Consider the following 12,332-nt stretch of genomic DNA (forward strand, 5'->3'; position numbering starts at 1 on the left):
AATCTCTTGACCAGTACAGCTTGGGTTTTCTGCACTTCTGAATGTCTGGGAGATGGCCAGCGGAGTGAATATTACACAAACGGTATTCGCCCACGAAAACGAAAGTTCAGAACCTGGGACGAACGCTTGACCCGCTCTTGCCAGAACTACCACCCCCACCTCCAAACCTTCCTTCCTTCCACAAACAACCTCCTTCTCAACCCAGTGGGAAAGCACTCTCCTACATCCTCATCTCTCCTTCCTTCTTTTGCGCTCCTTCTTCCTCCAGCTCCAGCAAATCTTCAAGCAACAGCAACCATGGCGGATATGGTCGATCCCAATGCCCCGCCCCCCCAGAGGGATGGCTACGACTCCGATGGAGATTATGACATGGGCTACAACGATGAGGATTTTGACGCATTCTTCCAAGGCCTCGAAGAGTTCAACGGCGGTGCCAGCAATCAACCACCTAGTCCTGGCAACGATATCCAGCGATGCGCGAACCTGGCGCGTCAGATTCTGTCCAGGCCGCCGCCGCCGGCCGAGCCTGCGCCGTACTATGAACCACATGAGTCCGCATTCGACATGGAGGAGGCACCTCGGGCACCGCCGGCACCCCCAGCAGCACCCGTCTACAAACCAGGAGTTCCGCCAATCCCTCCTCGGCCTTCCCCCACCTTTCGCCTTCCTTCCATCGACACCGTTTACGATGATCTACTGGCACCGAACCCTCCTCCGCCGGAGCAAGTCTACCTGCCGCCACAAGGCCCGCCGCCTTTTGGTCGCACTCCGCCGCCACCACCACCGGTAGCACCCCCCGTGCCACATCACGAAGACGATGTGCTCGAGGTGATCGACCCCAACGGAAACATCATTATCGGGTCCGGCGGCCCGCAACGGCAGAGATTCCTCGCCAGTACGGCCGCCCTTCTCCGCTCCTCTCCTGTCCTCGCCGCAATTATCATGCCCGAGCGGCATAATCAGGCTAATCAACAACCTGTACCCAAGCAAGAGCCTGGAATGGGTCAACAGCCCCCACTTCCTCCGATGCCAAATCCTCTACGCTCACCTGCCGCCTTCCTAATACCGCCCGAGGAGGATAGATCTTCCCTGCCGACCCTCTTTATCCCGGACGTTGAGGACAGGGTGTGCAAAACCTTCCTTCTCATCATTCATGGCTTTCTCAATAGAGTTGAGAAGAGTTTCAAGAGTGTCCAGCTCCTTTACGACCTCTTGATGTTTACCCACCGCTACGAGATGACTCTGAGCCTCCAGTCTGTGGCAGTCCCGTGGCTAAAAAGGATCTACCACGAAAATCCTCTGCGTCATGACGAAGTGGCGAAGCAGCTGTGGATTGTATACGAACTGGGACACTTGAAGATGATGAGGCATACTATTCGCTGTATGGTCAAGACGGCGAGGATCAATAAGGACGGCCAGCTGCTCGGTTACGGAGCCCAGGAAGGGAAGGATGAGTATACGCAGTGGGCTCCGTTGGTGCACTTGGGTTTGCTGAGTAAGTCTATGCCCCCTTTCACTTCACTAGTGATCGGATGCTAACAAATGTTGAAAATAGGAGACATCACAATCTGCCGACAGCGCGTCATGAGCCGGCTCCTCTTTGAAGTTGAGCAAGTGATCGAGCGTCTCACCTCCTCCCCTCCAGTCCTCCCTCCCCACGACTCCAGTGACGATGACGAAGTCCAGAACGCCAGAGCTAGAAGTCACGATTCTAAAAATCCCAGACAACCCATCGAGATCCCGCCAGACGACGCCCCTCGACAAGACGCCCCTCGACAAATGTGCGTCTCCCGCAGGCCGCCCGGGAGAGTCACTCACGCGGTCAATTGCGACGCCAGCATGCTCGGAGCTCTACAACGTACACTGCGCCAGGAAGGATGGGCTACCATGGACTTGACTTGCAGTCCGAGTCATCTATACAGGCGGATCAAAAAGATTGGGAAGACCTCGACAGAACAGGTTGTCATCACGCATACGCTCAAGGGCCATAGGGCGTGCGATCCGTTTGGGGATGACAAGTGGATCAGGTTGGATGACCTGATCATGGAGGAGGTGAAGATGATTCCCTTCGACGTCGAGGAGCTCAAAAAGCGTGGAGGAATGATGGGGTTCTCGATTCAAGATTGGAAGTGAGAGCGAATTTGGGAGTTGGAATTACACCAAGCTTCGCGCTATATTTGCCAGGTCTTGAGGACGCCTCAGAACCGGACAACATAGGTTCTGTAAATGCTTGTTTGGAACGATGCGTTTAGTCTTGGAGGATTGGGATGGCATGGAAACGGAGCGCTGTGTTTCGGAGAGTGGGCTGATGGGAATCGGTTGGATTATCATGGTTCCCGATGTACACCGCCATGATCTCAAGCAGACGAGGAAGTTGGGAAGTTACTTCGGGGTAAGAGTCCTCATTGTCACCGCAAGGAATATAGCTCTCGTTGCTTACACCACATTGGTGGCTGTTGTTGGATTGTGACCAGAATGCATCAAAGTATCCTTGCAGTGGTGACAAAGGTCACTCGACATCGCAATGTATCGCCCAATTCTAGGGGAACTGTTCTAGGATAACTTGAGAGGATTGCCTTCCCATATTATACAGTAAATAATGGAATCAGGAAAGATTTGACGTTGAAGTGGTTGAGTGATGGAGGAGTGTCAACAACGAGTCCGGCATTTGTTGGGGAATGTATATCCAGGTCTCCCGTATCCCACCCTAAGCATTTAGTCCGGTGATCTCTCAACATTTAGTCCGGTGTATCTCCCAACACCTCAATTTCTACTAGTAGCAACGCATCCGACTTTCCGTACTTCTTACCAAGAAACTGAAGAGACTTTTGCATCATCTGCTCAAATAGTGTTGGGAAATTCCTTTTCGCAACTCAGCTGGCCCAAAAGGGGGCTTTTTGCTGCATTCTGGGTTGCAGCTGAGAGCATGTTTGCTGGAGGAACATGTCTTGAGAAGAAAAGAGGTATGTGCAACTTCCCAGAGAGGACGAAACTTGAGACTTGGATAGCGACCCCCTTTGTTGTTCGCCTTTTCCAGGACTTCCTCGGTGCGAGCGGGAGTGCTTCGCTCAGTTCGCATCTTGAAGTTCAATGGGATGAACCCCACTCCCAATGGACGTCACTCCGCGAGTCCGAGCATCAGCAACGAGCAACGGCGAATTGAACCATTGGACAATTCGGATCCTGAAAAGTGAGATTCTGAGCTGCAATTTCAGCAAGAGCCAGAAATAAAAGGATTGTGTAAGAAGATCAACATGATTGAGACGGCGGAGGGTAGGAACGAGAGAACGGTCCGACTTTAACTGCCCAGGCAAGCACCTACTTAGTGGACGCCCTGGACGCTACTACTTGTAGGCGAACTTGTGGAGGCCTGGGCGCGCCCTTTGGTCGACGTCGGGTCCGCTAAAGAGCTTGCCTTCTGCGGGGAAGGCACTACTGCACCACTTCGGCTGTAACATCGTCACTTCAAGGGCGAAGTGTCAGCTTCCATGATGTTTCAACCGACGTCGATACTCATCGATATAACACAAGGTACTTAGCTTCCTGAGTGTAGTACCTGCTTGTTGAAGTGATTCGTCATCTGTGAAATCCGATCGACCTCGGAAACTGTGGGCTGTATAAGTACCAAGTGGATACGTCCGCTCCCATGCCAATTTGTTGGGGTTGATGGGCGTGACGGTTGAAAGCTTAAATACAAGAGCAGCTACCCCGACTCACAACTCTCACTTTCATCATCATTTCCAGTCAAGTCAAACATTTTCTTTCAAAGTCCAAGCAAGCATCCAAAATCAGTAGTCACCATGGCCAACCAAGACCAAATCACCTTCTTCGACATCCCCACCAAGGATGGCCGCACATGGACTCTCAACCCCTGGAAGAGTAAGACCCCCCCCTCCTTCTCCCATCCATCACCACTCACTTCCTTCATCTCATCTCATCGCATCCCCTCCCCTCCCCCCCTCAACATAGTGAACTAACTAATTATCCTCCTCAGCCCGCTTCGCCCTCAACTACAAATCCCTCCCCTACACCACCACCTGGCTCGAATACCCCGACATCGCGCCCACCCTCTCTCCCCACCTCCCGCCCGCCGCCCCCGTGCCCTCCACGAGCGCATACACCATCCCGGCCATCCGCTTTCCCGACGGGACCTACATGATGGACTCCAAGAAAATCGCCTTGGCCCTCGAAGAGCGCTACCCTTCTCCCCAGTACCCCTCCCTGCACCTGGACTCGCCCGTACTCGCCAAGTTGGAACCCATCGTGTCTCGCTTGCTGGGAAAGGTGGTTGGCATCTTCGTCCCCGGCGTCGCGAAGAAGGTTCTCGGCCCCAAAAGCGCGCCGTATTTTATTCGCACGCGGGAGGAGGCGTTCGGGATGTCGATTGATGAACTCGAAAGGACGCAGGGTGGGGTCCAAGTGTATGCGGAGAAGATTGGGGAGGAGTTGAGGGAGGTTACGGCTATGTTGAAGGAAACTGCAGGGCCGTTTTTCGAGGCTGGCAAGGTGACTTATGCGGATTTTGTGTGGGCTGGGTTTTTGATCTTTATGAGGTATGCGGATGAGGAAGGGTTTGAGAAGTTGTTGGAGGCTACGGGGGATGGGGATGTGCATGAGATGTTGTTGATGAGCGTGTGGCCTTGGGCGAGGGATGATATCTGATATCCGGGGGCAGAAAGGGGTGGAGTAACAGGACTAATGGGTGACAGAACAACATTACAACTTCAGAATAGTGATATGATTGATTTCTCGCGATGAAGCCAATCCCGGCGCCTATGGGAGCCAGACATTCCCCAAGGGTCTCTTCAGCACAATCCATTCCGCTTAATGAGTTGTTGTTCGTTGTGGATATATCCGGCTTACGGTCCGGGGCTTCGACGATGACTGTTCGTTTAGAGGGATGTGGCACTTTTGGTTCATGACATCAGTTACGTTTTTCGATCATCAGTACATATGGCGGTTGGTAGGAGACCTGAAATGGCCATCCATGCGTCAACACGAGTCAAACATGACTTATTATAGCTTCTAGCGATGCGCACAGATCACAGAACACAGGAGAGCATACATGAAACATAGACAGTTGAGGTTGAACTTCAAATTGTTTTATTTCATTTCTTCATTCATTCATCACAGAGCCAGCCCTTTACCTGTCACGGCCGTAGGTGGCAGGAGGCGTAGGCTTGTTGTCAAGAACAGCCTCAATCTCCTCCATGATTTCAGGAGTGAGCTTGTCGATAAGGGGCAGAGCCTTGAGGTTATCCTCAATCTGCTCGACCTTGGTAGCACCGAGAATGACAGTGCTGACGTTGGGGTTCTTGGCAGCCCAGGCAAGAGAAAGGTGAGTGACGGTGGCACCGAGGCGCTCGGCGATCTTGGTCAACTTGCGGACCTTCTCGATCTTGGCCTGACCCTCCTCACTCTGCAGTTGCTTAATGGTGTTCTCGAAGAAGGCCTTGTTGGTGGCGAAGCGAGAGTCCTCGGGAATGCCGTCGTTGTACTTGCCGGTGAGCAAGCCGCTGGCGAGAGGAGACCAGATGGTGGTGCCGTAGCCGTGGTCCTTGTAGAGGGGAGCGTACTCGACCTCGAAGCGCTCGCGGTGGAAGGCGTTGTACTGGGGCTGCTCGACGACGGGGGCAATCAGGTTGTGCTTCTCGGCGAGGTGGATGGCCTCCTTGATCTGGACGGCGCTCCACTCAGAGGTACCCCAGTAGTAGGCGAGGTTGAGGTTGCGGATGACCTGGGTGAAGCCCTCGACGATCTCGAGCATGGGGGTGGCGGCGTCGGGACGGTGGGCGAAGACGACATCAACGTAAGGGGTCTGGAGACGTTGGATGGAGGCCTTGAGACCCTCGACGACGTGCTTGCGGCTGAGACCGCGGGTGTTGGGCTCCTTGCGGCCGGTACCGAAGAAGACCTTGGTGGTCAAGACGTACTCGTCACGGGGCCAGCCGAGCTCCTTGAGGGCCTGACCCATCTCGACCTCGGAAGCGCCGTTGGCATAGATCTCGGCGGTGTCAAAGGTTTGCTGTTGAAGACGCGGTTAGTTCTGGGTTTCTGGTAGGCTGGACAAAGGAGAAAGACATACAATGCCATGGTCCCAGGCAGTCTGGAGGCACTTCTTGACAACCTCGCCCTTCTGGGTACCACCGTAGGTGAGCCAGCCACCGAGGGAGAAGAGGGAAACTTGGAGACCGGTGTTACCCAGGTAACGGAACTTCATGTCCTTGGGCTCATAGGCCGTGGGAACGACGGGAGCATCGGAAGCCATTGTGTTTGTTTGTCTGGATGGTGTTGTGGAATATAGACGAGATGGACACGAAGAGAGGGATGACAGCGGGAGGAAGCTGGCTTTTAAACGGACCACAGGCAGGAAAGATCTGGAGAATGGGATGAGGAGGGGCTTGGGCGGCATTCTCTTTCAAACCCCAATATTTAGTGGAGATCCGGAGCTATCACTAATCCCAACAACCGGACGGGAGCTCCTTTTCTAGTGTAGGCGGCAGCCCACCATTCCGTCCATGGTGATGGTCGGGGCGGGGACCTCTTTTGGTACCTATCGACCGGTGGAGCTGGGAAGTTGCAACAGCGATTGCGATGGTGACGACATGCATTTGTCAACCTCTCCTTTTTCTTAAGGAGTTAAGCATTGTGTCAAGGAGTTAAGCATTGTGGCGGAAATAACTGGCACCGCGATTGTTTTCGGGAACTCTTTTTTGTTGCCGGTCTGCCGCAGTGAAAACGAGAACACCTTGACGGCCAATGGCTGCGGGGGGCGGGGTAGCTGGAGGTCAATTGCTCGATGACGCCGGCGGGGCAATCGATGCCGAATGCGACTGTCTCGGACCGTCTCCAAATTGTTTTAGTAAGCAGCTCCATGACGCAAGGAATGCTGTGGAAACCCACGTTTTCGGGAGCCGTGGAGACCCGCGAGCACTTCAACCGGTCTCGTTCCTGACAAAATTGTTGAGACCTTTGGCCGCATTCTTGGCGGGCGATCAGGGCCAACTGGGTCTCATCAATTTTGTCAGGGACGAGCCGGCCCGCCTAAAAAGATTGACCCAGTGCTCTTGTACCTAGCAAGCCGTGTGGATTGGCATGATGTCCACTGACCCAAGGAGTCGGGTCTCGTTCCTGGACGCAAAGATGGATATCGATCTCCAGAAGTGGCAAGTAAATAACGGGATGGTGTTGAAAATTTGGAATGGGCGTCCCCGGCATCACCTGGACTTTATGGGGCTCCCGCTCCCCCGGAACGATGCCAAGCTTGGGGTTCTAGCATCCGAGATACTCGGCCCCACAGACATTCCGGGGACCGGGACACACGGACTCCTCTTGCAGATAGCGGGATAATTTCCCGTCGACTTCCAGACATCACTACCGGTTGATCTGTGATCCTTTCATCACTGAAGGGTAGAGTTAGATGGCGTGGATTGCTTAAGAAAGTTATGGTGCCTCGACCAGACGCCGATTCCCATACAACCCTGGTGAGTGCAAGATCCACCGCAAACCGGACCCTGAAAAGGAAAATGAAGTTGAAGAACTCTAGCGTCAAGCTGCCTTGGAGAGCTCTTTGATTATATGGACTAGTGTACACTATAGGGCTCAATGGCGCGGCAGTGTGACGATCCGGCAAGCTTGCCGATTCACGTAGGGCAGGGAAGTGTTCCTACCCGTTACGGGAGAGACTTTCCAGCATGTTTCCATTAGAACAGGCGTTTAATCTCTACACGGGTTCATGGAAATAATCGTTCTCAACGACAACGCTTCATGTTGACATTCTTCACTTGCTCTGGTCAAACTGTCCAACCCGCCTTCTGGCTGCCCGCCTGCCAGACCTGTACCCATCAACACCAACCTTTCATCCCATCTCATCCCACCCAGCCGCCAGCCCGCACCTTCCCAGACCAGACCCCTAAGGGCCATATAATTGCCCTGGTCGGTAGCTGTAATCACCAACAACCGCTTGGCCGAATGGCGCAACGGTCTACCGTCCTAACACCTCAAACCCGAAAATTCCTGTCCGGTTGGGAAACGAAGATGTACATTCAAGTAACCGATAGCGTGTTCCACATCGTAAGCCCCGTCCACAATTTAGGATCTGCAGGTGTGAGCAGCGACAGAAGAAGGTAATACAAGTGCAAAGTCACAAAGAAAATTGGTTAGGGTGTTTCGACGGTTCACCGATGTGCGCTGTTCGGCTGAGCGGTTGTTGGTTTTTTTTGTACCTTTCTGTACCTTTTGTACCTCCTTCGGAGGGTGAGGGTAGAGGAGGGTTATGTCTCGCGAGGTGGTGCGTTCGACTCCTGTCCCTCATCACATTTTTTGACCACTTTTTCTTCCCAAGTTCTCAACGACTGCCCAAAGCCCTCACCGTCTCCTCCGCCTTCTTCGCTCTCCCACCCCTTCCCTCCCTCCTTTGCAGCCTCGTACGCCCTCCTATACACCCCAACCGCCTCCCTGAACAACGGTCTCCGATCCCTCCACCCCGTTACCCTCCTCAGCTTCTCATCACCCGTCCACTGCGGGAAATCCACCACTAGCTCCAACGGCCAGGGGTTCTCCCCCTCTTGCAAGTCCTCCGGCTTCACGTACCTCACTCTTTCAAAATCCACCCCATACTCCTCGCACAAAGCCTTCACAATGCCATCAACCGTCTCCTCCGTCCCTCTCGAAGAGACGTTGAATACCTCCCCCCCCCCCTCCACCTTGTTCACCACCTCCCCTTCTCCCCTCATATGCTCCTCGGCATCCCTCCTCCCGCGAAAGAAACACTCCGCCAGGGCCACATACCCCTCCGCACAATCATCAACATGCACCCCCTGACAAATCTCCCTCCCTTCGCCGCTTCTACTCGGCACAACCACCTGTTGTTTTCCTTGACCACCACCGCCGCCGCCGCCGCCGCCGCCCCCAGCAGGAGAAGTAGTAGCAGCAGCAGCAGCAGCAGCAGCAGCAGCAGCAGCAGCAGCAGAAAAAACATCAAACCACTCCCCGAAATAACTCCCCGATCGACCGTAGAGGTTGATAGGCCTCACTAGCACCGTCGCGTACAAACCGCCGAGACGATCAAAGATTTGCGAAGCAAGTTCGGTGCGAGGACGAAGGATGGAGGGTGGGTTGAGCGGAGTAGTTTCTTCAGTGTGCGGAGTCGGGGCCGGGGCCGGGCGCAAGCTGGTGCCCTCCTCCGGCAACAGGTGTGTCAGGTCAGCGCCGTACGTAGTCTTTACACCCCGACGTAAAGACCAAGAGAGGAGGCTTTAATTTTATTCCTTTCTCTCCATCTCCATCTCCATCTCCATCTCCATCTCCAGCCTTAGACTCAGAAGCGACTATACGCCGCAACAAAGCCACGACGTTGTGATAGTGCGCCGCATAATCAGGCCAAAAACTCTCCGTTGTGGAAATGACCACGTCAACACGACGGGGTGGTAATAACTGCGCCAGGATAAATTCAGATTCATGGGCAGCAGCAACGTCGTCGATGGCGCCGATGATTGGGGGTGATTTCCTCTGCTGCTGGTGGAGCGGATGAGGCCGTAGACGAGCCAGTCGCCGCCGGCGGCGCGGACGAAGGCGCGAGCTACGGCGTTGCCTATGTAGCCGTTTGCGCCTGTTATGAGGACTGTCTTGGGGGAATGGGTGGGAGTTGGTGAGGTCATGGCTTGAACTGAAGGAGAATTGGTGAGATAAAACGGGTGTGATAAGCGGTGGGATGGTATTTGAATGCTTTGAGAACTGTATCCAGACCTTACGGTTGTGGGATGTGGTTGTTTATGATTACTCGGCATCCGTACTGCGGGGTTGGACACCGGACTTTGAGAGTTGCTCCGGCGGTTTCTTCGATCGTCAATCGTGTCTCCGGGTTGTTAATCAGCGCTTGGACGTTGCTCGGCTGAGATTTTGGAAACGGGATTTGAGGATGAATGTTGCCTCCCGTTGGGAGGACATTCAGCTCTCTTCTCCGATCGATTTGTAAGTGGTGGGCAGCATCGAATGTGATTCACGGCGAACAATGGCATGTGCGAGGTGGTCAAGAGATACTTATCATGATTAGCTATCATCATTATGGCTACAAACTAAAGACAGAAAAAAAATCCGGAATGGTCGTTCAGCAAAGAAAACCGAGTTACGGGACGTATCAACTTACCAGTGGTTTCTTACCCAGGTGGTGTTACACCTGAACCTAGAATATCGTGAGCAGACATCAACTCAAAGAAGGATGGGATACTTAACCGAGAAATATTGTATCCGACCGTAGACAAGATGGGAACGGTCGGATGGGTATCATCACTGCTCGGCGTTAGTCGTTTACTCGTGCAAACAAAACACCAAAACAAGGGTCATGAGAACTTTACCAGCGCCAGCCACCAAGGTCCGACGCCACGCTCGTGCTGAAAAAAAGGGATTTACCATGAAAAACGAAGAGCAGATATGTACAGTCACAGGACATATGTAAAGGGGTATCGGTAGTAGGCCCATCCACCATGCCCTCAGGCTCCAAAACGCCAAAACGCCTCGCCATGTGCTAGCTATCAATTCTCTTCCGTCCCATGAGCCTCGTCCTATCCGATGACGGTTTGTGGATGCGACTGGAACTACTTGGCTGTGTCTTCCTCCCCTGACTCCTTCCTCTTTGCAAGGGATTGAACATCCTCTCTCTAAGCCTATCCATGTATCCTGTTTCCTTCCAACGGCGAGCTGCGTCGTCCGCCACCTGGGTATGGTGAGTCGGCAGCTCCGGCTTCCTAGGATCACGTTGCTGCATGCTACTCCGGACTTCTTGACCAGAGAGAGGACGCGCAGATGATGGTGAAAGACTCCGGTGTCGTCGACAGGGCAGCGATGGCTTCGTCTGCTCGAAGAAAGCTGCGGCATGATGCTCGGGCTTCGGGGTGGGTGTTTCTGATTCGGAAGTGATCGAGAGGTCCTTGGGATGATCCGAGGTTTCCTTTCCTGATGCCACTTCGGGAGTGACGTCCTCCTCCTCAGGAGCAGGTGTGGTAACCTCCGACACGTCGTAGAGTGTGGAGGCTGACGATTCCAAATGGCCGGATTCGGATTCAGAGTATGAGAGGGTACGGGCTGGGGTAAGGGCGAAGTCGGACTGGAAACCATCCACATGGGAATCCACGGACGAGTTCGAGCACATGGTCATGGAGCGCGGAGACGGCGGCAGGTGGTCCTTAACGATGGACTCCTCATCCGCAATCTCAAGCGGCTCCTCCGTCATCATGATCGGATCGTAGTACTCATCGTCGAAAAGGGAGGGGCACGAATCGGCACTGCTGGAGGTGACGGAGCCCGAATCGGCGGACTTGTGCCAGGGATGTTGCTCGGGAAGGTATGATGCAAAGTATCGAACAAGCGAATCAAGCGACCTTGTTCGGAAGAGCTGGACAGCGTGCTGCCACTGATCGGTCCCAATCAGGGAAGGGTTTCCAATGATCTCGAATGCTGCAGATTCAAGGGACTCGTTCAGTTCGCGAACTCGGAGTTGCTTCCGCTCGGCAAGGAGCTGATGTAACTCATCGGTGGTGGTGGCTCTGTTGGCGAGTTCGTAGACATCATGATGGAAAGCCTCGGGGTCGAGAATGGCGAGGCTAAAGGTGTTGTACTGATCGTGGAGCTTTGTTTCGAGGTCCTCCCTCTGTAAGCCAAACTTCCAGTAAGGCCATGTCCATCCTGGTCCGGTCGGATCGTCCATCTGGGGAGAAGTGCTGTATCAGGGGGTGGGTTCGGTGTGTCGGTCGAGGTTGAGTAGGGGTCAAAAGGCGAACAAAAAGAGAAGATTTAGTGGGTATCGTTAATTAGTTAGGCCGTAGGCAGGCAGAGCTGGAAGGTTTTGCGTCGTTTAGTAGTTGGGTGGGGGACAAAGATGAAGCCAAAGTCGAGTGACGAGTAAGGTGACGGGATGTTCAAAATCAAGACTCGTGGGCCTTGCACTGGTGCAGAAAGCCATCTAGTAACCGACAAAATGCCACATCGTGGATGATATCTATTGTTTTATTTTTGGTGTTTTGGTTGAAGGGTAGGGGGTCGATGCCGACTGGAGTCTCGATCGTTCTCAATTGCAGGTGAGCTTGAGGTTGAGGGTGAGGTGACGGCGGCGGAGATGGGGAGATGAAGGCGTTAAGCGGAAGGAGGAGGGTTGACGGAGTGAGTGTTGTGCGGGCTGGACGAGCGAACGGGGATGCGCTGGGTGTTGGGAAGACCAGAGTGCTGCGACGCCGCAGACAGGGCATCGACGGTGTCTTTCCGCGCCAGATGGTCTGGGTGCTTGGCAGAGGTGTTGCCCAATGGGATGGGTCGCTGAGGTGGGCTCGGCAAGAAAG

At 53.9% G+C, this 12,332-nt stretch overlaps 6 protein-coding genes across 6 annotated transcripts; 2 read left to right on the plus strand and 4 right to left on the minus strand.

Annotated features, from left to right (window-relative positions):
• Positions 1–297: 297 nt before the first annotated feature.
• B0H65DRAFT_513470 (uncharacterized protein) lies at positions 298–2,412 on the plus strand (the record flags this gene model as incomplete). The annotated part of the gene is made up of 3 exons (XM_062828632.1): positions 298–978; positions 1,012–1,495; positions 1,556–2,412. The coding sequence occupies 3 exons, from the start codon at positions 298–300 to the stop codon at positions 2,131–2,133; spliced, it is 1,743 nt and encodes a 580-aa protein (XP_062687430.1). The 3' UTR covers positions 2,134–2,412.
• A 1,051-nt stretch (positions 2,413–3,463) lies between these two features.
• B0H65DRAFT_513474 (uncharacterized protein) lies at positions 3,464–4,810 on the plus strand. Its single transcript, XM_062828633.1, has 2 exons — positions 3,464–3,879; positions 3,995–4,810. The coding sequence occupies exons 1-2, from the start codon at positions 3,801–3,803 to the stop codon at positions 4,660–4,662; spliced, it is 747 nt and encodes a 248-aa protein (XP_062687431.1). The 5' UTR covers positions 3,464–3,800; the 3' UTR covers positions 4,663–4,810.
• Positions 4,811–5,143: 333 nt separating this feature from the next.
• Positions 5,144–6,268, minus strand: B0H65DRAFT_414460 (voltage-gated potassium channel beta-2 subunit; the record flags this gene model as incomplete). The annotated part of the gene is made up of 2 exons (XM_062823917.1): positions 5,144–6,025; positions 6,086–6,268. The coding sequence occupies 2 exons, from the start codon at positions 6,266–6,268 to the stop codon at positions 5,144–5,146; spliced, it is 1,065 nt and encodes a 354-aa protein (XP_062687432.1).
• A 2,137-nt stretch (positions 6,269–8,405) lies between these two features.
• Positions 8,406–8,828, minus strand: B0H65DRAFT_482510 (uncharacterized protein; the record flags this gene model as incomplete). Its single annotated transcript, XM_062827656.1, has 2 exons — positions 8,406–8,722; positions 8,771–8,828. Coding segments are annotated over 2 exons (375 nt in total), but the record flags the coding sequence as incomplete, so codon positions are not given.
• Positions 8,829–8,969: 141 nt separating this feature from the next.
• Positions 8,970–10,150, minus strand: B0H65DRAFT_66537 (uncharacterized protein). Its single transcript, XM_062831248.1, has 3 exons — positions 10,148–10,150; positions 9,748–10,040; positions 8,970–9,667 (listed from the first exon to the last, which is right to left on the minus strand). The coding sequence occupies exons 2-3, from the start codon at positions 9,786–9,788 to the stop codon at positions 9,205–9,207; spliced, it is 504 nt and encodes a 167-aa protein (XP_062687434.1). The 5' UTR covers positions 9,789–10,040; positions 10,148–10,150; the 3' UTR covers positions 8,970–9,204.
• On the minus strand, positions 10,043–11,813 carry B0H65DRAFT_66638 (uncharacterized protein). Its single transcript, XM_062831249.1, has one exon. It carries the CDS (start codon positions 11,702–11,704, stop codon positions 10,526–10,528), a length of 1,179 nt encoding a protein of 392 aa, XP_062687435.1. The 5' UTR covers positions 11,705–11,813; the 3' UTR covers positions 10,043–10,525.
• Positions 11,814–12,332: the final 519 nt, after the last annotated feature.

The sequence above is a fragment of the Neurospora tetraspora genome (assembly GCF_033439725.1).
Source record: "Neurospora tetraspora strain CBS 560.94 chromosome Unknown B0H65scaffold_1, whole genome shotgun sequence".
Lineage (NCBI taxonomy): Eukaryota > Fungi > Ascomycota > Sordariomycetes > Sordariales > Sordariaceae > Neurospora > Neurospora tetraspora.

Bases quoted from the DNA above. Each gene is read 5' to 3' on its own strand.
- B0H65DRAFT_66638 (XM_062831249.1), bottom strand. From the start codon at position 11,704: ATGGACGATCCGACCGGACCAGGATGGACATGGCCTTACTGGAAGTTT.
- B0H65DRAFT_513474 (XM_062828633.1), top strand. From the start codon at position 3,801: ATGGCCAACCAAGACCAAATCACCTTCTTCGACATCCCCACCAAGGAT. The intron at 3,880-3,994 runs GTAAGACCCCCC...TATCCTCCTCAG, and splicing joins GACTCTCAACCCCTGGAAGA to CCCGCTTCGCCCTCAACTAC.
- B0H65DRAFT_66537 (XM_062831248.1), bottom strand. From the start codon at position 9,788: ATGCCGAGTAATCATAAACAACCACATCCCACAACCGTAAG. The intron at 9,668-9,747 runs GTCTGGATACAG...ATTCTCCTTCAG, and splicing joins CCACATCCCACAACCGTAAG to TTCAAGCCATGACCTCACCA.